At 39.0% G+C, this 27,818-nt stretch overlaps 1 protein-coding gene across 1 annotated transcript in view; it reads right to left on the bottom strand.

The window, feature by feature from the left end:
* Positions 1–27,818, bottom strand: part of LOC150089405 (DENN domain-containing protein 1A-like) — a 263,359-nt gene that overhangs the window by 224,459 nt on the left and 11,082 nt on the right. The window contains exon 2 of the mRNA XM_090389970.1: positions 16,175–16,239. Within this exon, the coding sequence (XP_090246096.1) occupies positions 16,175–16,239 (65 nt within the window). The remainder of the gene's footprint in view (positions 1–16,174; positions 16,240–27,818) is intronic.

Consider the following 27,818-nt stretch of genomic DNA (forward strand, 5'->3'; position numbering starts at 1 on the left):
TTCAGTTCAATTTTTTCTGCTCTTTCTTTTAAATGTTTTCATTGTGACATTTTGTTACACATATCAGCAAACAAAGAGGTAAAGTGTATGCACACATATATAGTACTCCTTTATATATATTATTGCAAGAATCTGAAATCTGGTAAATTCTTGGATTTACAAATTAGGTTGGTAAAAGAATCAAATATCAAGACTTTTCACTTTATTTCCAACTTTCACTACTCTTGTGAGATATTCCTTACATTTGCACATTTATTTTGGAAAAGGAATGGTGAAAGTGATTTTTAAAAACCAACAATTCAAAAGTTTTTTTTTTTTTGTAAAGTTTTCTTCACAAATTCTACATAGGAACAAAAACATAAACAGATATGATGGAACACCTTATTCACTTTATTCAGAATATAGTGAATATGTTACATGGGCTACTTAGCGGAATAGGAGATATACTACCCTATGCCCTTGTTTAAAAAAATGGAAAATTTCATTAAGCAGAGAAATTACCCTTGCTTCTCTTTCCCACTCTCCAATCATCTCTTTTACAATTTTTAAAAAAGGACATGGGGGTACAGCTGTTATCCCCGTAAGGTTGTCTAGGTAACATATTTACTATATTCTGAATATAATGAATATCCCCCTCCACCCAAGCACTTGTTTAATAATCAGAATGAAGAGCGATGACTAAACAGTGAGAAAATGGAATCAATGATAATTTCCTGCTTCATTCACTTCCCTCAATTTTTAAACAAGAGCATAGGGAGAATATATCAGCTATCAATACAAGGTTGTCTAAGTACATATTCACCATATTATAGTTGAATATCCCTGTTTATGCCCAGGAAGAGACATAACACAAAAACTGGCAAGGCTCTTCACAAAGTGCATTAGAAAAGGTGTGATGCCTAAGCAGTGGAATAATGCAATCATAGTTTTGCTGCATAAGAAAGGAGATAAATCAGAAATTGGAAATTATAGACCAATTAGCTTGTTATCCCATATCTACAAGTTGTTCACAAGGGTCATTACTAACAGATTAGAAAGAATACTTGATGAGAATCAACCGAAAGAGCAAGCTGGCTTTAGGACAGGATTCTCAACTATGGATCGCCTTCACATAATAGCACAGCTAATGGAGAAAGCAAATGAATATAAAACACCATTATGCCTGCCTGGCATTTGTGGATTATGAAAAGGCGTTTGACTCCATACAGCATAAGGCAATGTTTCGGGCACTAGAAAGACAAGGCATAGATACTCCATATATTATGATTTTGAAGAAAATATATGAGAATGCTACATCCTTTATTAGACTAGACAAAGACAGTAGCAAATTTAAAATTGAGAAAGGAGTTCGACAAGGAGACACAATATCTCCGAAGCTGTTTACTGCTGCCCTTGAGGAAGCTTTCAGAAGATTAGACTGGTCGCAGAAAGGAGTCAATGTGAACGGAGAGTACCTAAACCATTTACGATTTGCAGATGACATTGTGGTCATAAGCCACGATCCCAAAGAATTAGAGGAAAATCTTAATCAGTTATGCACAGTTAGTAAGGATTTTGGACTAAAGATGAATATGGCTAAAACAAAAGTAATGATGAACAAGTATGCCGCGGAAAGGGAAATAATGATTGAAAGAGCAGTAATTGAAAAGGTGGAGTCATATACTTATCTGGAACAAGTTATTAGCTGTAATAATGATAAATGGCTGGAAGTCAAGAGAAGAATAAATTTTGGATGGATAGCATTCAGGAAATATAGTCACATACTGAAGAGCAATATCCCAGTTTGTCTGAAACGTAAAATAATGAATCAATGTATACTCCCCACCATGACTTATGGAAGTGAAACTTGGGCACTCACCAAAAGAATGGAAGAGAAGCTAAGAACTACACAGCGAAGAATGGAATGAATTATATTGGGAATCAGACTGTTAGATAAGAAGAGAAACACATGGATTAGGCAGCAAACTCAAGTAAAGGACATTCTTATCAAAACTAAAGAACTAAAATGGTCTTGGGCAGGACACATAGCTCGAAGACATGATGACAGATGGACTAAGAAAATAACAGAATGGTACCCAAGAGGAGCTAGAAGAAAACCTGGAAGACAAAGGCGGAGATGGATAGATGAAATTCATGAGTTTTTGAGTAGTAAATGGATGGCCAGTGCTCAAAACAGAAGGAACTGGAAAGTTGCTGGAGAGGCCTTCATCCTGCAGTGGATTGAAAATGGCTGATGATGATGATGATGATGTTTATGCCCTTGTTTAAAAACTGGCTAATAACTGGATGATGTGAACAGGTAAGCAATGATAACTTCAGCTTCATTCACTTTTCTGATTTTAAACAAGGGCACAGTGTAGATATAGCTCCTCTCCCAGCAAGGTTGCCTAGATAGCACATTCAGAATGCCTAATACTTCAGTTTTAATGGAAAAGAATTCAGAAATGCAATTATCACACAGGCTTTGATCAACGCAAACTGTTAAATGACAGGATTTAGTGCATCAGAGTAGTATTAGTGGAAAATAAAAAATGTGTTGCTATTTTGGACTTTTATCAATAAATCTTTAGGATTTACCAGATTTTGAGCTTTTACAGTAACACGCACGCACACACAATTGCAACATAGTTATAGTTACACAGTTAAAAAGCTGGAGTTCGTTCTCATACCTCACAACAGTTCTCTTAAAAACGAGAGAAATGCTTCATCTCTGGACATAGATTTCAACTACTGGTGTATCTACTATGTCCCTTCAACCAATCCTCCAAATGTCTATAGGACTAATCATAGTACTTAGCCCCATCGGCACAACATGATTCTGTCCTGTTCAGGAAGTTGTGTATTGCAACCAGTAATAGACTTGTGGTCAGTTTATTACTGACTATAATATATGGCCACATTGACACACAACTTTGCAGACAGAATCTTCTCAACGCTGCCTTGGCTACTATGGTCAGTCCTGTGTAAGTGTATATAATTCATATGGTTCATTGTGTACAAGCAACTTAATCAATAAGACCTTCAGAATTCTTCCATTTTTGTGGAATTCATACCATACCTCTAATACAAGTGAAAAATCCACTATATTACCATGGAGAATAATAGACTGAAATAAGGTTGCAGATACAATTATTATTATTAGAATATGGTGTAAGGAAGCCTGAGGCTTATGCTGCACCAGCTAAAAAAAAAAAAATTCTGAATTACCTTGTGTGTGAGTGAGTGAGAGAGTGAGACAGAGAGAGAGAAGAAGAAGAAGAATCAAAAGGGAATCAGCAAGAAAGAGAAGAATAATGATATTCAGCTCAGGACCCTGGGTGTGACAATCTTAAAGTCAGTGATGTAGCTTCTCCTTCAATTTCCAACAGTTTTGGAAATTGAAGTTTTGAGGTGTATAAGGCCTTGAATGAGCTGAGCATCCTGAATTCTGATGGGATTCTTCCACTTGTTCAGATTACAAACCTAAGGGGGCATAAATTCAAATTGAGGAAAGACAGCTGTAGAATAGATGTGTGGAAATTTGCCTTTAGCCAGCGGGTGGTTAATTGCTGGAACAAAGTTCCATCTGTCATGGAAGTTCATAGATTAAATAAATTTAAGGTTGAACTGGACAAACATTTAGAGGGAATAGTTGAGTGAATTTTTTTTTTTTTTTTTGGCTGATGCTACATAAGCTCATAAGCTTGCTTTCTTGCGTCACATGCCATGATTACTATTACTATCTGCTATGTCCAAGAATCAAAATTGAAATTCACCACAAGAAGAGAGAAATAATAAAGTCCATTCTATAAAACTAATCCTGAAATTAAACAAAACAGGAATAAAGGAAGATTCATAATTCTCTTCCCCCCCAATTGGCTTTTTTTCTTCCCCAGTATTTCTCAAACTTCTCATTCATCTGTGTCCCTACTACCTGCTTCCACTGCACACCTACTATAAATGATCTATTAGCTCATGCTGCTGGCAGTAATTCAAAAAAGGCAAACAATGGTATCCTTTCAGTGCAGAACAACAAAGAACAAAATACTAAATTAAGAAGTTAATTGAGGTTCAACAGCACATAAAAATTACACCTATTAATAGTTCACTGTGGATATATCACTTTTTTACAATCAGTTATATCTAGTCTAGGAAGACTTTCATTTAAAAATTGTGCTGTTATATTATTTTCTATTATTCAGTGTAGTGTGTGCTGCTTACGGTGGCAGTATATTATGTTTTTGCTGCATATATTTCTAGTATGAATAAGCAATCGCGTTTTGCATATATAGTAATAGCCACATAGAGCATAACAGTGCAAGGCACCTCAGTAGCCAAGTGGGAAGGAGCAGCAGTGCGTAGCACACACTTCTTGATTAGACCGGGGTTTGAGCCCATCACCATCAAATACGGAGGATGCGGAAAGGTCAGGGAATGACCACAGCATATCCCGGAGCAATATGGCCTTAGTTGCTAATGCTCCTAAAAACCAAACAAACAAACAACATAACAGTGCAAGGAAGCCACAGACTATTGCTGCACTGGTAAAAAAACCTGTAGATAAGAAAATACAAATTATTTGCTTCCCTTCTCACATAGGTAACTATCCAGCTGACCCCTGGATTTATTCAAACTGTTGGCCTCACCTACCTGCAAAGGCAACCTGTTCTAGCAATCAATGACTTGCTGGCTAAAAGAAAACTTCCTACAATCTAGTGAAAACCTCTTCCCCTGTAATTTGAATTTATGCCCCCAAGTTCTGGAATTCTCTATAATAGTGAAAGTTCTGCCTTCATTCATTTGGCTAATCCCTCTCAGAGCTTTATAAACCTCAATCAGGTCACCTATGAGGCATATGGTTGTCATGCTATGTAGTCCACATAATCGGAGACATTCCTTGTAGGTTTGCTCTTTTGCTGATCTCACAATGTGAGTTTCCCATCTTCAGACCATTTCAAGAAGCTCAATGTCTTTTTTAAAGGTGGTTGCCATACTTGAATAGAATATTTCATATGTGGTCTTAAAATTGCCTTATCAGTAGGACTGCGACCTCCATATCTAAGCAGGATAATGTTCCATAAATCATCAATAGGACATTAGCATTAGCAGAGGCATATGATGCAAGAACACAAGCTTATACAGCATCAACAAAAAAAGTCTAGTTCTGCCTTGAATTTATTTAAGCTATCAACTTCCATAACGACAGATGGAAGTATGTTCTACCAATCAACTACCCACAGGCTAATGGAAAATTTTTGCACATCTATTCAACAACTGTCTTTCCTCAATTTCAGTTTATGCACCCTAAGGTATGTAATCTGAGCAAGAGGAAGAATCCCATCAGCATCGAGCCTGCTCAATCCATTCAAGGTCTTATATACCTCACTCAGATTACCTTTTCAGGTGGCTAGTCTCCAGATGCTGCAATTTGCAGAACTTAAGCCTTTCTTCGTAAGAGTACCCCTTTGTTCCGCTCACCAGTCTTGTTGCCCTTCTCTGTACCCGTTCTAGCAACTCTACATCCTTCCTAAAATGAGGTTCAAGACTTGTACACAGTACTCAAGATGCGGCCTGACCATTTCCTTATAGAAGGGGATAATCACCTCCTTATCCCTGCTAGCAAAATTCTTGTATATCATTGACAAGATCCCATGACCTACTCTGGCAGTCTATCTGCTCTGCTCAGAAAACTTCGTATCTGACTGCACAATTAACCCCAGGTCTCTTTCATTCTCCACTACCATGAGTGTAATACCACCCAGTTGGTACATTTCTCTTGGGATTACTGCTACCCATATGCAGTACTTTGCATTTGTCAATGTTAAATTTCAGTTGCCACTTCTCAGTCCACCTGCCCAACTTTTCCAGATCCTGTTACAGCAGTATACTATCATTACTGTTATTAACAACCCTGCCAACCTTTGTATCATCTGCAAACTTTGACATTAAGCTTGATATACCTTCATCAATATCATTGATAAATATACAAAACAACAATGGGCCCAACACCGAACCCTGGGGAATACTACTAATAACATTATTCCATGAAGAGCAGTGTCCATTGATTACCACTCTGTCTCCTCCCACTCAATCATCCTTTTATCCATTGTAGCAACTTGCCCTTAATGCAATACTGCTCCAATTTGTACAGTAGTCTTCCATATGCAACAGTATCAAAAGCTTTCCTGAAATCCAAGTATATATCAAAATTATTTTTTGAATCCAGTTCCTTTGTGACCGTGTTATAGTATCCAACTAAACTGGTCAGACAAGACTTCCCCTTAACAAACCCACATTGTCTGAATTATTACTGCAATCTTGTCTAGATGATGCATCTTTAACCAGTGACTTCATTGTTTTCCCTGGAACAGAAGTCAAACTAACAGGTCTGTAATTACTCATGTCACCCTTTGTGAATCCAGTCCATGAGGACTTCCCTGGGTCTAAGGATGCTCTCATAATTAAGGATAAGGGTTTGCGTACTTTCTTTGCTACTTTTTTAATATAACTGGATAGATTCCATCTATCCCAGGTGCCTTTCTTATTTTTAACTTCAACAATTTCTCCTCCACTTTGCTCTTAGTTATTACAAAATCATTTAACTCCCTGTTAGAATTTAATAAACATCTGGCCCTCTCCTCCTTGAATATCTCCTCGTGTGAATGTAAATTAGTTAGTTAGTTATTTGGTTTTTAGGAGCATTAGCAACTAAGGCCATATTGCTCCGGGATATGCGGTGGTCATTCCCTGTGAATGTAGATGCAAAATATTCATTTAGTTTGGCAGCTATCTGAGAATGATCATTTATAGCAGGAATTCTTAACGGGGGTGATATCACCCCCAAGGTGCCAATTGGTTTTTCGAGGGCAAAAAAATCAATGGTATTACAATGGTTTGCGGCCCTCCAAAGTTCAACCCTACCAGATGGCATCTTATTCCTTAATATTCAATTTGTCTCACTGGGTTTTATTTTTCCCTGAGAAAACTGATTTTTAACATATAGGTATATTATATTAGAAGTGAGTGAGAAATTTTGATAAAAAGGAAGATAGTGTAGTGATGAAGCATGTATGTCACTGTTCAAGGAATACAGAAGCAACATTAAAAGGATGATCAGAAATCAGTATACTCATTATGTTCAATCATTTCAACGCAGTTTCCCCCTGAATGGAGATCTGAATTTATTTTGGAACATGCTTAAAAATTCTAATAACTGCTCAACAGGAACCAGGATCATTGATTCCGATGGTAAGCCTACAACCTGTGACAAAACTAAAGCAGATCTTTTTGTGACCTTTTTCTCCTCCTTTTCTGAGAAAACTGCAGCTATGCCTGCTTCAACTTATCAATTTCAAGTTATTAAGGATGATACACTCAATAACATCCCAGTGAACACAGCTGATATCATTCAAACTCTTCGGAAACTTGCAAAATATTTTTCAGCTGGCCCAGATAAGATTCCACTTATCTTGTGGAAGAAATGCTTTCCACAACTTAAATATATAATATTACATATATTCAATCTGTCTGTTAAGATGGAATTTACCCCACTCACTTCAAAACAGTCAACGTTATTTCTATCCCAAAGAGCAGCACAATCCACTCACTAGAAAATTACCCCATCTGCCTTCTGAACTCGCTGGCAAAAATTCTGGACACCATCATTCACAACCGATTAATAGAATATGTTCAGCACTTCATCTTCAACAGCCAATGTGGCTTCACCAGGTGCCGCTCAACTACCACTAATCTTCTCACAATTTGGCAGCAGGTTATAGACGCGGTTGATCGTGGAGGATAGATCGATGTGATCTACACAGACCTTATTAAGGCTTTGACAGTGTCCTGCACAATCTACTTGCTAAAAAACTAAGCCATTATGGAATACTTGACTCTCTACTATCCTGGTTGATGAGCTATATTTCATATCGAAAACATAGGGTGACCATCGGACAGGAAATCTCAAGGGAATTTTTTCCATTGAGAGGAGTACCACAGAGATAATCTCTTTTGCCTCTTTTATTCACCATCTTTGTCAATGATCCACCATAATTTGTTGAGAGAGATGATATTAAGATCTTAATATCATCGTGATACGTGAACTATATTCACGTATCAAAACAGTCACGATGATGCAGTTAACCTTCAGGCAGCACTCAATTTTCTCACTAATTGGGTTGCTTTGAACGGTCTGGAGGTTAATCCTAGGAAATGCAGCTCTATTTCCTTTGCAGTTTCGAGGAAAACTAAGATTTTAGTTAACCAATATTACATCAAGGAGATGCTGATTTCCAGAATTGAAGAAGTTAAGATCTGAAAGTTACTTTTACCACTAGATGTGGGTTTGATAAACACATAAGAAATATATTAAACCAAGTGAAAAAACAAATTGGCTTCATTAAACGGCAGACGTACAGATTTTGCATAGATGTGCTCCTATACAAAACAACTGTACTCCCTATACTGGAGTTTGCTTCTCCCATATGGAACCCACACTATGTATATTTGATACAGCAAATAGAATCGTTGCAAATGAAATTTATCCAGTATCTTCTACCAGAATCTCTGTTCCTACTTCAAGTTTCAATCTTTGGAAACTCTGCGAACTGTTGTACCATACATTTGCTGGTTCAACCTTCCTGCCGCATCTTCTATGCTGCATTGATCTTCACACTCTAGCGGTGGCTATAGACAGAAGACTACATTCCACATTGGTAACCCTAGATTAGAGATATCCAGGAACTACTTCTTCAAAAGAACATTGGCACTCATGAACAAGTTTCATTTGGATATGGCTGTGAACAGGAAAGAATTCCACAAAACTATTTGAAGTAGGTTGACAGATTATTTCTGGGTTAATGATGTCCTCATTATTTTGTGTGTGTGTGTGTGTGTGTGTGTGTGTGTGTGTGTGTGTGTGTGTGTGTGTGATGATGATGATGATGATGTCTCTTGCAGCAACCTGCTCTCTGCAATTTTCCTCAAGGATGGACTTGATGTCATGAATACCTTTTTTTTATTTCCTTGAATTGGACTTGGACTGTTCCCATTGAAGAACTCTCATTGTACAAAGTGTGTTATTCTACTAATTTATTTTTATGTTTTGTTCAATCTTTGTTCTGTTATCTTTTTCCTACTGGGTGCATGCCTGTTGTGTATATTATATGTTAAAAAAAATAAATAAAAAAATAATAATTTAATTCAACTACCTTTGCTTTTCCATAGGCAATGTCTCTGCAATCCTTGGCATTTGTGCCTTTCCAACAACTGCAACCTTGGTGGCGGCATGGTTTATTTCTTTATTCTTTTGTTTCATTGGTCAATATATGAGGCATGGATGGGATGAGGGAATATTTCAGTCTACTGTTTCTAAGTGACAATTAGTATTGATTTATCATTTTCTTGTGGAAGTTGTTTATTTTTAATCCACAGTGCTTTTGTAAGTGGCATGGGCTATGAGAGTTAAATAAAAATAGTTTATATTTTATTATTTAATTCTTTGTAGTTATTCAACCCATCAACAATCATGTCAAGTGCTGAAAAGAAAGTGTCGACAGTATCTGGATGAATATCTAGCTTATGGTTTTACTGAAAGCCCATTCGACTCAAAATAGCCCATGTGTCTTATGTGTAATAGTTCTTTTTCAAATGAGGCTATGAAACCATCAAGACTTTTAGATCACTTAAAAAGGAAACATCCTGATAAAGATTAAACATATCAAATACAGTATTTAAAAAATTAAAAACAGAATTTTGAGCAATGTAACACTGTTACTTCCTTATTTAAGAAGAAGAACACAAACAAATGAAGATAGAATGATTGCATCTTATAAAATTGCAGAAATCATTGCAAAAACTGGTAGTGCTCATACAGTTGCTGAGACTGTGATACGAACCGCATTAAACTAATTTCAACAGTGATGCATCAAAATCCTTCCAGTATTTTAAAAGCATTGCCATTGAGCAATAATTTGGTTCGAAGACTAATTGATGAGATGTCAGTTAACATAGAAGAGCAGCTAACTGACAAATTAAAAATGAGAAAATTTTCTATTCAGATTGATGAATCCACAATTTATTATTATTATTATTAGCCATATGGTACAAGGAAGCCTGAGGCTTATGCTGCACCAGCCAAAAAAAAAAAAATCCTGAGTTACACCTGTGTGAGAGAGAGAGAGAAGTAGAAAGGCATCACCAAGAAAGAGAAGAATGATGATATCCAGCTCAGGACCCTGGGTTTGCCAAGCCCATACTCACCAGATGTGAGCCCCCAGTTACTGACAATAAGACCCTTCTAATGGCATACATTTGTTATTTCAATGATGATTGTAAATTTCAAGAAGAGATATTGTTTGTAAAATTTATAGAAACTGCTGTACTGGAGCATCACTTTTTGCTGCTATAAAAACACGATTGGTTGAAAAACAAGTACCATCAGAAAATTTGGTATCCTGTGCCACTGATAGTGCTACCTCCATGGTTGAAAGACAAAGGTCTTTCAACCTAAAGGAAGTATGTCCAAAAGTTCTAGCAATATACTGCATTGTGCACTGACATCTGGTTGCAAAAAATATCAGTCCAGTTCTTTATCAATCTCTCAGTATAGTTATTAAAACTATAAAATAAAATAAAGTCACATAGCAAATACGATTGCCTTTTCAAAATGTTTTGTGTTGATAATGAAGAACAGTATGTGAGGCTTCTTTTACATACAGAAGTCAGATGGCTTTCTAAAGGAAACTGTGCAACTAGATTTGTAAACCTTTTTGATAGGACAATTAGTTTTTTAGAAAGCAAAGGAGAGACAGATTTAGCAAAGGAGAGCAGCAAACACAAAAACAATGTATAATATATGGCTTGGATTTTTCAAAAACTTAATGAAGTATCACTTTAACTTCAAGAGAAATTAATTACGGTGATAGACTACAAATGTGTATTAAAAGCCTTCACTGAAAAACTGGCAATATTTGGAAGCAAATTAATGAGAAAACAATTTTCCGAGAAAATTTTCTTTTGAAAACAAATTAATGAGAAAACGATTCATAAATGAATCTCTCACTGAAAATGATCTTAAGAATTATTCAGATCATTTGTGTTCTTTAAAAGGTGAAATTAAGAATAGATTTTCAGATTTATTTTCTTTTGAAGTGAAGCCATGGATGTTAGATCCAATTGGATGTGATGCCAGGTCTGCTAGTGAAAAAATTCAAGAACTCATTGAATTAAAATGTAACGAAAAATGCAATTATAAATTTGAAAAAGTTGGAATGGCTGAGTTGTGAGGATCAAAAACAACTAAACTTTTTTTTTTATCGAACAATGTGGTCTGAATGGCCAAAGTACTTTGTTTTCCAACGTCTTATATGGTTGAAAGTGGTTTTAGTTCAGTAAATAAAATATTAACAAAGGAAACAAATGGAATTGATATATGTTCAAGAAGAGACATTAGAATTAAACTTACTAACATCATACTGAGCACTGAAGAAGCATCAGGCTCAGGGATCCCATTGAATAAAAAGAGTAAGTATAAAGTATTTTCTTGTTTAAAATTTCATGAGGGCGACTATGAAAAAAAAAATTGTCTACAAAAGCCCTTTAGGGGGAAATAATTAAAAAAAGGTTGAGAAACACTGGTATAGAACAACGGCTAGGCTGGAATGCTGCATGCACATCTGGAAACCTCATTTTAGGAAGAACAGAGATCTGTTAGAAAGGGTAACGAAGAGAGGAGCAATAAGATAAGTTAGGAGGCACAAAATGATATTATTATGAAGACTGGCATTCTACAGAAACTAGGCAGTTATGGTGACCTAATGGAATTATGATGGCATCTTTACCCTTTCTGAGATGAAATACACAAGGGGGCATTACAGTGGGCATAACTGTAATTGGAAAAGGATGGTTGCAGAACAGAACAGATGGGCTGGTTGGTTGATAGGGGATTTTTTGGTGCATCAGCATCTATGGCCATAGTGTGCCATATATATGGTACGTATGGGTGTTATTTCTTGCAGGTAGGGATAATTTCATAACTACGACTACAAAATTATTATTATTTTTTTTTATTAGCTAAAGGAGGTGATATAAAAGATTGTTAAAATTAAAGTATCCCAATGTAGAGGGCTCTGGAGCGAGTTCTAAGGCTCATACTGAAGACAAATTTGGACAACAGGTACAATAAAGAATGCGCTCGCCATTTATTGGAAAAAAAAATAATAATAGTTACAAAATTTGTCACAATATGGCACTGTGGCAATACAAATCACTGGAACAGCACTACAATTGTTCAATGTGTCCTCCATTTTGGTCAACAACATTTTCCATTTGAAGAATAGCATTTTCTATAGCAGAACATAACATGTCAACTGGAATAGCTAGCACATGACGTCTAATGCTGTCCTTCAGATCTGCTAGAGTTTGACATCCTTCCCGACACACCTGATTCTTCAAAAAACCCCACAACCAGAAGTCACGTGGGGTGAGGTCTGGTGAACGGGTGTTATTTCTTGCTTGTAGTGTTATTTGTGACAGTTGAGATGGCAAAGATGTCTGGAAACAATGGTTGATGACCCGTTCGTCTGTAAAGTGTTGCCTTAGCAATCTTTGGACACAACGGTGGAAGGAGGGGTGCAGCATCTTGCATGAATATGGTATCCTGAAAGCACCCACATTGCTGCAGCTCTGGTATTGCGAAATTTGCCAACATTTCATAATATCGCTCTCCAGTGATGGTATCAAAAAGCCACAACTGTTGTCAATAAACGAATCATTGACTCGATTCACCGATCAATCCTTCTGACCATTACTCGAGCTTGCAGCACAGTGAGCATGCATGCCCTGCAAGTCCTTGCTGGTGTCCTTCAACTGGACTTAGAGATCATTCGAAGGGGCCTCACGCACCACCTGGACAAGGGTATCCAACAGACATGTTTGGGATTCACCACCGACATCATCAATAGCAAGACTATGGAAAAGAAAAAGCTGCATGCTCACCTGCTGCAGGTGTGGCAGGATAGATGGGCCACCTCGCAAAAAGGCGAAATCACCAGAAAGTTTCTGCCCAACATTGGCCGGGTTTTTCCGAACTTCCCACCCTGGTTTTCCCCGGGCCTACAAGTCACATACCTACTGACAGGACATGGAGCTCTGAATGCAAAGCTATCCCTACTCGGAATACAAGAAGATCCCACCTGCACCTGCGGGGGGCTGGAGAGCTGGCAGCACCTCATGCATGATTGCCAGCTGTATGATGACCTCCGCAGTGCATTCATCACCAAAATACAGTATCTACCATGTGGCCAGGAGCACCACATCTTGGACACCAGGGAAGAATATCAGGCTTTCTCCAGCTATGCACTGGCCCTGTTCACAAGACGGAGAGCTCTTATCGCAGCGAACCGCAATCAACCACTGACACAATAAGAAAAGAACAAACCTCGAAGGAAATCATCCTGCGGAAGACGCCTGAACCCAATGGCCTCCGATCATCAAGGCACTAAACCCTGAAGTGGACCTAAAGTTGAATAAATGAGAAATGACTCTATAAACAACATTGACGCAAACACCACATGGATGAGAAATGTCACAAGAAAGACCCCACAAACGCCGACAAGCAAACCCGGACCTTTTGACGGTAAAGACTGCAGAACGGGCGGGAACCACCCCATGAACGATCATGCTTCGGTCCGATCGCTCCTGGAAACGGGCTAGAACCACTAGCAGCTCTGCTGCCAAATGCTATATGGCGAGCTGAATGGGGTACCCTTACCCTATTCATCTTAAATTCCCTATCCCCGGCAGGAGGGAGAGGAGACATGCTCTGTTTCCTCCCTCCCCTGCCAACCCATCTCTTCACCTGGTGAGGCATGCACCTGCCTCACTGACCACCTGATGTCGCCTTCTCTATCGTCCCCATGCTTCTGCCTTTCCCCCCCAGTCTTCAGTCTCTTCCCCCACTCTTACTGTATACCTTATCCATGGCAGGGGGAGATAACTCTTCTTCGTCTCCCCCACCCGCCATCCAAACTCCCCTCTGGTGTGGCATGGGCATGCCATACTGTCTAGCAGGGGTCATCTCCTCTATCGACCCCTTACTTCTACTTCTACCCCCCCAGTCTTCAGCCTCCCCTCCCTCCCACTTTTATCTTTCATCTAACGTATGGCCCACACGTCTAAATTTAATAACAACAAAATTCTGCCCGACCTATTAGGCCTTTTAACACATCTTTCTAGCATTCAACCCCAACCAGCGATTTCCTAACAGCAATCTCCTTAAGAATTAACGTCAAACGCGTATATATATATATATATATATTTTTTTTTTTTTACTACTATTTTATTTTATTTTTTACTTTTATTATTTTTTTTTTTAATTTTATTTTAGGTCCTAGCCACTGAAATCCCAGGAAACTAGGTGGCAGGACCCGGAGCAACTCGTCATGATTCTGGACACCCGGTTAGCCTCCACGTGGCAAGGTATGGGCAACGTCGGGCCCCACCAGGGGCCTGGCGGCCAATAAGCCGGACAAGCAATGGGCACAACAGATCACACTGCACAGACATGGCCCACACACTTTCAAGTCTCTGGCTTGACAGTGTACTGTCCTCGATACAGCGAACATACGCGGAGATGGGAGAAATCCCAGGCGCCGTCTGACATGAACATACCTTATACCTTATGTCCAGTGATGGAACAGGTGTGAGGTCCAGTTGGTGTTCATAATCAGTCATTTTCAATCCACTGCAGGATGAAGGCCTCTCCAGCAACTTTCCAGTTCCTTCTGTTTTGTGCAATGGCCATCCATTTACTACTCACAAACTCATGAATTTCATCTGTCCATCTCTGTTGTTGTCTTCCAGGTTGTCTTCTAGCTCCTCTTGGGTACCATTCTGCTATTTTCTTAGTCCATCTGTCATCATGTCTTCGAGCTATGTGTCCTGCTCAAGACCATTTTAGTTATTTAGTTTTGATAAGAATGTCCTTTACTTGAGTTTGCTGCCTAATCCATGTGTTTCTCTTCTTATCTAACAGTCTGATTCCCAATATAATTCGTTCCATTCTTCGCTGTGTAGTTCTCAGCTTCTCTTCCATTCTTTTGGTGAGTGCCCAAGTTTCACTTCCATAAGTCATGGTGGGGAGTATACATTGGTTCATTTAATTTACGTTTCAGACAAATTGGGATATTGCTCCTCAGTATGTGACTATATTTCCTGAATGCTATCCATCCAAAATTTATTCTTCTCTTGACTTCCAGCCATTTATCATTATTAAAATCTGTGTAAAGTTTGTCTGCATCTATAGCCTGATGTCATGTCCTTTTCAGACATTTTTAATCATACAGACATTTTGTTTGATTTTCGAACAGCTCATCGAATCAAAATACAATGCACCCAGATAACTCTGACTAGATCATCCAAACTGTAGTCAAGATGATCAAGTTCAACCAAAAAGTCTGTAAGGAATACTAGTCACATAAATTATTTAAAAGAGTAAGAGATTAGCTCAATATTTTGTGTAGAATGCTTCCAGTCAATGCTCTCCAAATGTAATGAATAAAATAAAATAAACAGATAAAATAATTTAGTGAATTCTTTCACTCACAGAGATATGACCAATTCAATGCACAATGGAATCAAAAGTCGAGAGCCCCTATCCAACCCCGAAACATATCAAACCAACTCAGCAAAAGAATTCACGAAATTATTTTATCTGTTTATTTTATTTTATTCATTACATCTGGAGGGCACTGACTGGAAGCATTCTACACAAAAGATTGAGGTAATCTTTTACTCTTTCAAATGTACTGTAACAACTTAGAAGTTATTGAGCCTTGCAGCTTTGTGTTTTTACTAATCACAGATTATGTAATTTTACCCATTTCATTTCATTAAAATGAAATGTAACTTTAAAACTTAATCATAAAAAACCAACACAATACTTCCAGCAGTAACACAATTTGTGGTTAGTATTTTTATTTTATACTATATATAAAAATTATAATAAAAAAAATTAAGTTGTTGATTTCATTACTTTATTTTTTTTTTTGCATACTGAAAATAACAGATTAATGACCTATTTATTAAATTTTCTATTACAAAATTCAGCAGGTAGGTACTAAACAGACTGGCAATTTACACAGTATAAATAAAAACAAATTATTTTAACTATATTACAAGTGCAACAATTACTTACTTTTAACAAAACTGGAAGGAACGACGATCTCACAAAAACACTCAAAAATATGGTCAAGTTTATCCCTAAACAATGTTATATTGAAAGAGTATTAAGATATATAGATAATACCATATTTTAAAATCATAAAAGAAACATATCAAAAAATAAAATAAAAGTTAATAGAATATTAATGAATGACTAAGAAAAACAAAAGGCAAAATTCTGTATATTCTGTAAAAAGGATTATATATAAGGAGTGGTATGAAAATAATGCCTCCTAATTTTTTGCTTTCAATTGTAGCAGAAGAGATCATTTTGTGTGTCATTCTGCGGTTACTAGAGGTCTCTAGTTTCAGCATACTGAGTGGCACTGTGATTGGTCTCGTGAGTGCAGAGCACGGATAGTTCAAAATGGTGGATGTTACAGATGTACTATCTAAAATACTAAGAGATAAAAATCTCAATCTATCTCCCTTTTCTTAATTATAATAATAAATATGAGAGTTACCTCAATATCCAAATAGGAGATCTTCTTTTTTCAATTTCCGGGATAAAAACAGATAAATTAAAATTACATTAAATTAAAAACACCGAATTTAAATAAATAAATAACCTAAAATACCTCCCTCGATATGCTCACACTTCCCATACGTGAACACTCCAAGCACAGGAACAAGCTGACATCAACCAGCCCCAGACATCAGATAATCCACGCACTAAAGAAGACTGAGCACATTTCCATCAAAAATAAACCTTATTTTAAAATGCGTAACCTTTTATTACTAAAACCCATATCTCCTTTGAAGGGACCAAACTTTTCGTCTGTGAGACGTTTTCGCCAGAAGGATAATAATAAGGTATGGAAATAATAAGGTATGGATAACACTATAAGGTATGGAAATAATCACCGAGTATGACATCTGCGGACTTACTTAACAAGTACAGTTCAATGTTGAAAAAAAGTTGAGTTAGGGTTAAATTTGAAAGTGTCTCAATTCTGCGCAGACACGATAGGAGGGAGTATACGATGAGAGCCTTGTCGATCAATTTAGTCCTGGAGAGATCCTGCAAGGCTCATGTGGTAGATTTTTTTCTCAGCGTGGTCTGCACTTCTTAACAGGAGACACTTGATTCTACAGAGATGGGATACACTTAAATAGAAAGGGTGCAAGAATATTTGATGATGCTATCGATGTATGGTTAGGTGGGTCAAAAAACTGATAACTTAGGGAGATTTGCAGACATAGATTAAGATTAGCCCCAGGCAGAGGTGAAAGTGATTCTTGCACTGCTTCTACTGGAATGAGCCTGGTAAGCAAGGTGCTGGGAATTTCAAGATCTGGTGGGAATCATAATGGAAAAAATAAATACATGGGCTGTGTTTCGGTAACTAAGAGTAAGAACAGGTGAATGTATAATTGCATGTACACCAATGCTAGGAGTATAGTAAATAAATTTTATGAATTTGAAGTGCTGGTCAAGACATCAAAGGCAAATATTGTTGGAATATAAGAGATGTGGTGTCACACAGATATAAGGTTGTTGTTATTTGGTTTTTAGGAGCATTAGCAACTAAGGCCATATTGCTTCGGGGATATGCGGTGGTCATTCCCTGACCTTTCTGCATCCTACCATATTTGGTGGTGACGGGCTCGAATTCCGGTCTAATCAAGAAGCGTGTTCTATGCACTATTGCTCCTTCCCACCTGGCTACTGAGGCGCCACAGACATAAGGAATGCAGAATTTGAATTTGGGGAGTACAATATGTACAGAAAGGATAGACAGAATAGGAAAGGAGGAGTGGTTATGCTGTTAGTTAAGAAACAAAATCTAAGGCAGTACATCCAGTTGACATGGTTGGACAGTGCAATGTTGAGTCAGTTTGGTGTGACATAAGCAAAAATGAGAGTAGGAGTGTGTTATAGGCCTAATGACTCTGATGAGTACAAGGAACAATACAGAGTAATAGAGAGGGCCAGTAAAACAGAATGTTTATAATGGGGGATTTTAACTTCCCAGATATTGAATGGAACTTGTGGGTTGATCACTTGCACACTAGCAAGGCTTTTATGGATTTACTGGATGATTGTTTTCCACTGCAGTATGTTCGAGAGGCAACAAGAAGAGTAATGCACTGGATATGATTATCAGCAGCGATTATTCATGCATTAAGAATCTACGGATAAAAGAACCACCAGGTAGCAGAGATTATAGTGTATTATGGGGGATTTACTTAAAGAAGTAACTACGATCAGGGGTAAAGGGAAGGCTTTTTGTTTTCATAAAGGAGACTATGATGGTCGCGAACAGTTTTTAAATTTTATACAGTGAGGCCAACTGATGATGTTACCAAGCATCTAAATGAGAAGCTGTTGTTGTTGTTTGGTTTTTAGGAGCATTAGCTGTTGTTATTTGGTTTTTAGGAGCATTAGCAACTAAGGCCATATTGCTTCGGGATATGCAGTGGTCATTCCCTGACCTTTCCGCATCATCCGTATTTGGTGGTGACGGGCTTGAACCCCGGTCTAATCAAGAAGCATGTGCTACGCACTGCTGCTCCTTCCCACCTGGCTACGGAGGCGCCGGGAGCATTAGCAACAAAGGCTATATTGCTCCGGGAATATGCGGTGGTCATTCCCTGACCTTTCTGCATCCTCCGTACTTGGTGGTTACAGGCTTGAACCCCGGTCTAATCAAGAAGCATGTGCTAAGGACTGCTGCTCCTGCCCACCTCGCTATGGAGGCGCCTAAATGGGAAGCATTCAAGGAATTAATCTTTGAAGCAACTAGGCATTTCATACCATCTAAGAAATAGTATTCAAGGTTTAGGCTTAAATGGATGTCAGATGAAGTAATGAGATTTCTTCTCTGCATTGGCAGAGAAGAAAAATGCATGGGATACATATAAATTATCAAGTGACATAGAAGCCTGTGGTAAATATAAGCTAGTCTGTAATCAAATCACAAAGGATGTTAGGCAACTGAAGGCAGATTATGAGAAATATTTGGCAAAGGATGCAAAGAAGAACAGCAAAGATTTCTTTACTTGTGTAAACTAGAATGAAGGGGATGAATCAGATTGGTCCGCTCAATATCGATGGTTTGACTGTTGATGATCCTGCTCAGGTAGCTGATAAACTGAATGAGTATTTTGCATCCATATTCCCACATGAGGAAGTCTGGAAGGAAGTGGAGGCCAGAAGTTTATCAAACTGTAACAGGGAGCTAAATGATTCCGCAATAACTGAGAGAAAAATGGAGGAGAAATTGTTGAAGTTAAACATAAGAAAGTTGCCTATGACAGATGGGATCTATCTAGTTATATCAAGGGAGGCAGAAAGGAAGTAAGCAAACCCTTAACCATAATCATGAGAGCATCCTTGGACTCAGGGGAGTTCCCATGGACTGGAGATATGCAAATGTATCCCCGATTCACAAAGGGGGATCAAAGGGTGACACGAGTAATAACAGACCTGGTAGTTTAAATTCTGTTCTGGGGAAAATAATGGAGTGACTGGTTTAAGAAGCATTGCAGGACCATCAAGACAAGGCTGCAGTTATAATTCAGACAGCATGCAGTTTAGTAAGGGGAAAATCATGCCTGACCAATTTAATTGGATACTATTCTGTGGTCACAAAGGAACTGGATGCAAAAAATAATTTTGATATCATACTTGGATTTCAGGAAAGTGTTTGATACTTTGCACATGGAAGGCTGCTGTACAAATTGGTGCAGTATGGCATTAAGGTATGGATAAAGGGGTGGTTGAGTGGGAGAAGGCAGAGAGAGGTAATCAATGGACTGCTTTTCGGGACTTTTATTAGTGGAGTTTCTCAGGGTTTGGTGTTGGACCCATTGTTGTTTTCTGTATTTATCAATGATATTGATGAAGGTATATCAGGCTTAATGTCCAAGTTTTAAAATGATATGAAGGTTCGGAGGGTTTTTAATGACAGTAATGAGAGCATGCTACTGCAACAGGATGTAGAAAAGTTGGGCAGAGAGGTGGTGTGTTTGTTTGTTATTTGGTTTTTAGGAGCATTAGCAACTAATGCCATATTGCTCCAGGGATATGCGGTGGTCATTCCCTGACCTTTCCACATCCTCCGTATTTGGGGGTCACGGGCTCGAACCCCGGTCTAATCAAGAAGCGTGTGCTACGCACTGCTGCTCCTGCCCACCTGGCTACAGAGGCACCCAGAGAGGTGGCAACAGAAGTTTAACATTGGCAAATGCATATGGGTAGTAGTAACATCAGAGTAATGTACAGACTGTGTGGATAATGTGTGGTAATGGAGAATTGTGAGTAATTGTGCAGTCAGATATGAAGTTTTCTGAGCAGTATAGACAGGTTGTCGGAGCAGCTCATGGGATCTTGTCAATGATATTCAAAAATTTTGCTTGTAGAGTTAAGGATATGATTATCCTTTTTTGTAAGGCAATGGTCAGGCCACACTGAGTACTGCATAGAGGTCTGGAGGCCTCATTTTATGAAGGATGTAGAGCTGATGGAAAGAGTACGGAGAAGGGCAACGTGATTAGTGAGGGGAAGAAAGGATTGCTCTTACAAAAAGATGCTTAAGTTCTGCAAATTGCAGCGTCTGGGGACTGGGCACCTGCAAGGTGATCTGATGGAGATGTATAAGGCCTTGAATGGTTTGAGCACACTCAGTGCTGATGGGATTTTTCCTCTGGAGTGTAATCTTAGCAAGAGATGAATGTTTGTGTCTGCAATACTGCCCAGGCAAGATAGGAAAGACTATTGAAAGCCTTGTGGATTAACTCGAGACGAGGGAACCTGAAAGTCTCAAGGGGAGGAAATTATCAGCACAGCCCCCATTTGTAAGTGGAAGGAATCTCTGTTGTAGAGATGGTATTCATTTGAACAAAGGTGGTTTGTTTGTTTGGGAATTTTTTAGGCACATGGGCATCTATGGCCATAATGCGCCAGCACAAAGGTGGTGTAAGAATTTTTGCCAGTATCATTGAGGATACCTAAGTGTTCAGGGAAACTGCTAGTTAGAGAGGAAAAGGGTAATTTGGATACGCATTTATCTAATGATATGGGTCAAAGTAATGCTTGCAGTCACCTCATTAATTCTTTAATCCGACTGCCTGTTTTGAATGAAGTCTAGAAACTTGAGAGGTTTTGGAGGCACAGATTTGAGATTTGTACAGAGTAGTTGTTCAGAATAAAAGTAATACATAAAAAAAAAAGAACACCTGAGGTCTTTAAATGCAGAGGAGGTGATGTGGGGAGGGAGGGAGATATTAGAAGTTAGTGTAATTCATAGCAAAGATATGTGATCTTGTTTAGAAATTAGAATGTCATTGAAGACAAGGGAAGAAACAATATACTCTTTTTCTGAGAGAGAAAAAAAAAAAAAGACAGGACTGGGTTTTAGAAGGATTAAGTTAATTGAGTTATCTTTGCCCCAGTGAAGAATTACCTGGAGATTGGTATTTAAGGACTTGGTGGAGGATATTTGGAAAGTTGAAGCTGGTTGTGCAGGGCAAGGTTCCTTGAATTGAAAAGTAGAATGTACCGTGCTATCATTAATAAAATTAGGGATATGATTTCCACATATTGGAAATCATATCCCTAATTTTATTAATGTTGAAATCTTTTCAGTCTATTATCAATATCTAAAATTATGGCTTTTTTTTTTTTTATCGTACGATGTGAGCAATACATGAAGGAACCAGTTTCTTCCTGCTTCCTTCATGTATCATGGCCATTAGGTACACCGGAGAGTACGGCACCGTTGTAATACCGAAGCCCGAGGCGGGATTCGAACCGGCGACCTTTTTGGGTTGCCAGTCAGGCACTTGACCCACCCGGCTAGTCTGGTCAGCGTTGTGGCATTCAACCTTAGACTTATAAAAATGACAGTTTTTTTTTTTTTTTATGAAAACCGCAAACACGAAAGGTATCAAAACCTATAGTACTTAGTACCGTGCATGGTTTGAAGGAGAAAGGGGGAGGGGGATGCCGGAAACTTTGCTCTAGAGACTAAACATGGGTTTTACCACTTCAAGCCTCCAATAAGCAAAAGTTACATTTTATCTTATTCAAGAATACATAGACTGTACCATGTGCAGACTATATAGCAATGGATAGGTCGTGTACATTGAGACAAAATATACTGTTTGAAAATGGGAAATTTGTGCACCATTGAGGAGGATAATAATGTTCTCCTCCCTCCCCAAGCTATGATGTAGGACTCACAACAGAAATGCTTGTCTTGTGACCATGCTTACAATAATGTGTTTAACTTTATTTGAAAAAAGCAATCTATAGCAAAATTTCAAGCGTCATCTTAAACTTTTGTTATACTAAGGGATCAGAATGCCGTTCAGGTTTGTCATTAGCATCAGTAACGTTATGTACCCACATTTAACTGTCTTCTGTACACATGTTGTCCTGACGAGCGTTCAATTTCATAAAATTTTATTTCATGCCCTGTTTATAATTCGATCATTAAGATTACATATGGCTGCTAACTCTGTAAAGCTGCAATTATTTTTTCTCTGTAAAGCTGCAATTTGGAACAAAAAATAGTGAGAAATGACTGGCTCAATCAGGACTTTTTTTTTTTTTTTTTTTTATGTATTCGTGTCAAACGGCACCAGGGGTTTTCCCCCATCTCCGCGTAGTATACATTGTCATATGAAACAGAACACTGTTGAGGCCAGAGATTTAAAAGTGTGTGGATTTTGTACATGTGTACTGTCGTGTACCGTTGTTCATCTGGTCATTTAGCCGCTGGACCCCTACTGAGGCCCAACGTTGCCCACACTTGGCCCCGTGGAGGCAGACCAGGTACACCAGTTTTACAATTATTTACTCTGGCAGGCCCTGCCACCTAATTTCCTGAGATTTCAGTGGCTAGGACCTATGTAAAAAAAAAAAAAAAAAAAATATGGGGTTGACGCTAGAGGTTTAGGTAAGGCCGAGATAGGTTTTAAATGAAGGTTAGGTTAATTTTCACATTGAAATTTAGCAGCATGCAGTGGGACATTCACGGTCGGTAAAGGTAGAGTGGGGGAAGACTGAAGACTGGGGGGAACAGGTAGAAGTATGGGAACGAAAGAGAAGGCGATCCCAGGAGTGTCAGTGGAGCAAGCCCCACCAGGGAGGAAAGGGGGGGACAGGGGAGGGGATGAGACAGAGGCCTATCTCTTCCCGTTCCCTGCCTAGGGATGGGGTTTTAAAAGTGAACTGGGCAAAGGTGCCCATTTCAGAACGCCAGGCAGCATGCTGCAGCAGAGCTGCTGTGGTCATGTGGTCCAGTCATTGCGTCGCACATGGGAGAAAGAGTCCCGTCCAGAGAGAGATCATTGTCTAGTAGGAGTCCGCATATATGGTGTCGAATCGTCTATCATTTGCAATGGATGTTCAATTCTAGGAGAGAGGGAGAGTGAGGTCCCACCATAACGGCCATAGTCTGGTTCAGTTTGGATGCTCATCTGCAGGGAGCCCTGGGCTAATGGTGTGCATTATGGATTGCAATTTGTGTTCTCCTTCTTGCAAATAAGTCTTGTGCAAATTTGGCGAGCGCACTATATTCATCGAAGCTGTCCAGGAGATGGTGTTCCTGGTCCTGAGGTAAGTAAGTTAGTCTGGTGATTAAGTTTCCACGTAGGTCGTCGTACAGTGGACATTGGTGCATCAAATGTTGCCAGCTCTCGCGTTCCCCACATGGACAATGTGGGTCCTCCACAAGCCGAAAGGCTGCAAGTTTTTCACTGAAAGGTCCGTGACCCGTCAGGAGGTAAGTGGAGTGCAGTCCTGGGTGGAGCCAAGGCGGCGATTTAGGGTACACTTTGTGTACTTCCGGAAGAAATTTCCTTGTCACTTCTCCTTTGGTGCTGTTTGTCCAGCGGGTTTGCCATTCTTGCTTTAGATGCCCTAATAATCGGGTTTTTTCTGTCTTTCTGTCATTTGTAAGTTCGATGGTGTACCCCATGAATGTGACGGGCATCCCTTTAGATAGGTAGTATGACAGGAGACACCTGATAATCTCCAGGTCCAGCGGGAGAACCCCCGCCAGCACCTGGAGCGCATGCGTACTGACAGTCCTGCATGCGCGGGTTATTGTTAGAAGGATTGATCTCTGGATTGAATCAAGAATTCTTTTATTTACGGCCATGGCTGTCTTGTGGAACCAGATTGGAGCAGCATATGAGATTGCTGGTATAAATGTAGCCTTATAGTAGAGAGAGAGTGTTCGTTTTTTCAGGTCCCAGTCACGCCTTGTAACACGGGCTACCAGTGCAGAGTAATTTCTAATTTTTATTCTTAGTTGCTTGAGATGAGGTTGGAAGGAGAGATTGTTGTCAAGGATGACACCTAGATATTTCATTTGGGTGGTAAACTTTATCGTTTTTCCTTTTATTTTAATTTGCGGAGGTCTTCTGATATTTAATGATCCTTTGAGAAGGATCGACGTTGTTCAATCAATCAGGACTGTGAGAAGATCCTGGAACAACGAAACCAAGCGTTTTGAGGGTACAGCTCTAAAACAGTGTTCGGAAGCTGGCAGCTAGTTAGTACGCCGGACCGAACCTATTGGTAACTCCCTAGGCTGCTTCCGGATCAGCTAATGTATAATCTTGCTACCTCTACTCTGCCAGATAGTGACTAGAGGGAGTAGTGTGTATACGGGGGGCATTGTCGAGGCCACGTTATGTCTATGATCTCAGTATATTCTTACCATGTGTACGCCATATCCAAAAATTTCATTACTTCATACAGCATGTCCCACCCACTTTTTCTTACTATTGAATACACCATGAATTGTCAAACTAATAGAGTAAGCTTATCTGCGAAAAGATCTAAACCTCCCAAACACTTCCTAGTTCATTTCACAAATATACGTGGTCTCAATTCAAATCTCAACGATGTCCATTTCCATTTGCAGTCTGCCAAACCCCATGTACTTTTTTCTGACAGAACCTCAGTTATCAGTTGATTCAACTACTACTCATCTCAGTTGCCCAAACTATTCGCTGTATGATTCCTTTCGCCTGAAAGGTGGTACTTGTGCATATGTCCGTTCCAATATTCCCTGTCAGAGACTTGGTAATTTGGAATCTGCTCTTTTCAATCTTCTCTGGCTTAAAATCTCTCTATCTCATTGTGTAAAATTCATCTGTTGTCTCTACCGATCTCCCAACTCCACTAATCACTTGGAGCTCTTTGACTTCCTCTCTTTGCAACTTGACTTTCTCCAGTCCAATCTTCCTTGGTGATTTTAATGTTCGCAACTCCAGCTGGTCGAGATGCTGAGGCTTTTGCAATTACTAATGACCTTGCACAAATTGTTCATTTACCTACAAGAATACTGGACAATCCTACCCATACAGCCAACATGCTTGATCTTTTTCTCACAAACAACCCTTCTAAGTACACGGTTGAAGAGAGTGATCCTTTAGGAACCTCAGATCACAACTTGGTGATTGTCTCTTCTCCAATGGAGCCTTTATCTTATGGCTATTCCCAACCTCATATTGTTTGGTATTACAAGAATGCAAAATGGGATGACATGCAAGGTTTCTTTTCTTCTTTTCTTTGGTCGGATTACTGTTTCAAAACTTCTGATGTCAATGTTTGCTCAGATCGTGTCTGTGAAATTATTCTTGAAGCAATGGAATCCTTTATCCTACACTCCACTTTAAAATCTCGTCCTTTATCTAAACCTTGGATTTCCAATAAATGTGCTAAGGCTGTTCAGCAGAAGAATGTTACATATCGTAATTGGCATGTTTCTAATTCTTCAGTTTCATTTTCTGCCTACACCAAAGCTTGCAACAATTGTAAAGCAGTTATTAATCAGTTAAAACTAGAGTTTGAACAGGCTACGAGTAGAAAACTTGCTTTTTGCCAAAATGGTAGCTGAATATTCTGGTCTCTTGCCAAAGCTATTGCCCGCAACTTTTGCCCATCTGTGCTCCCACCTCTGTCCAAACCAGATGGTTCTGTTGTCACTTCAGCCAAGGATAAAGTTGACCTGCTAGCATCCCCTTTTTCTTCCAACTCATGTATTAATGATCTTGGTAAAACACCTCCCACCATTCCCAACACGCTCCATTCAATGCCTCCTGTGGTCTTCCGTCAAAAGGATGTCAGAAGGATTTTGACAAATCTTGATGCTAAGAAAGCTCCAGGTCCTGATGGTATTTCTCCACTTGTGCTCAAAACCTGTGCTCCTGAACTTACTCCTGTTCTTTGCCACCTTTTTTCACTTTCTTATTCCAAAGGTGTTTTTCCTTCTGCTAGGAAATTTGCTCACATCCAACCAGTTCCTAAAAAGGGAGACAAATCACTCCCATCCAATTATCGTCCCATTGCAATTACTTCTACTCTTTCTAAAGTAATGGAGAAATCAATTAACCACCAACTTTTAAACTACCTAGAAACCTTCCGTCTGATCAACAATCACCAATATGGATTCCGTCAGTGTTGATCCACTGGTGATATTCTGGCTTATGTTATCCATTTATGGACAAATTCAATGGAAAAGGTCGGTGAAACACAAGCAGTTACTCTTGACATCTCAAAGGCTTTCGATCGTGTTTGGCATAAAGGTCTTCTAAACAAGCTTCCATCTTATGGTTTGCCAACTGTTTTTTGTAATTGGTTATCCAGGTTTCTCTCTGATCGCTCACTGAGGGTGATGGTAGATGGCTCTCTGTCTTCTAACTTCTCCACTAATGTAGGTGTACCCCAAGGTTCAGTTCTTTCCCTCCCCCACTCTTTTCCTCTTGTATATTAATGACCTTCTTCCATTGACTGTAAATCCTATCCATAGTTTTGCCGATGACAGCACATTGCATTCTACTTTCCATTTTGAGAAATCTTGCCCTGCTCAATCAGCTTCAACTTCTAGAAAATCTGCAACCGATTCCTCAAATGCCGATCTCCAGGTAATTCTCCAGTGGGAAAAAGACAACTTAGTTGATTTTAATCCTTCTAAAACTCAGTGTTGTCTTATATCTCACAAAAAGGATTCTTCTGCACCAAAGATAAGCATAGGAGACACTCCGATTTCTAGGCAAAATGATATCTCTCTTTTGGGGATTACCCTGACTTCTAATCTCTCTTGGCACATGCACATTACAAATACTGCTTGCTCTGCATCTAAAAAACTCGGTTTTCTCTTTCGCTCTCGGCGTTACTTTTCTTCCAAACAGCTGTACACTCTGTACAAATTGCAAACCCGCCCTACCATGGTATATTGTTCCCACATCTGGGGCATGCCTCCAAAACCTCTTTCGGGCTTCTAGATTCCATTCAGAAGAGGGCAGTTATGTTAATTAATGATTCATCTCTAACAGAGTCTCTCCACTTGCTGTCTCATAGATGTACTGTTTCTGCTGCATGCCCTTTCTACAGATACTTCCATCGGTACTGTTCTTCTGAATTGGCTTCTATAATTCTCTGCTCTCTCTTTCAAAACAGTCCAATCACGTGCCGCTACCAGCCAATATCCATTTACTGTCCAACTTCAAACTCACAGAACCAACTTTTCATCCTCCTTGTTCATTCAACTGCCATTTTCTGGAACAACCTTCCTTCATACGTATTTCCTGAAAATTACAGTATGCAGAAGTTCAAGTCTAACGTCAACAAATATCTTCTTTCGTCTTCTCAACCT

This window comes from Mastigoproctus giganteus, chromosome 2 (assembly GCF_048544385.1).
Source record: "Mastigoproctus giganteus isolate SK-2022 chromosome 2, ASM4854438v1, whole genome shotgun sequence".
Taxonomy (NCBI): Eukaryota; Metazoa; Arthropoda; class Arachnida; order Uropygi; family Thelyphonidae; genus Mastigoproctus; species Mastigoproctus giganteus.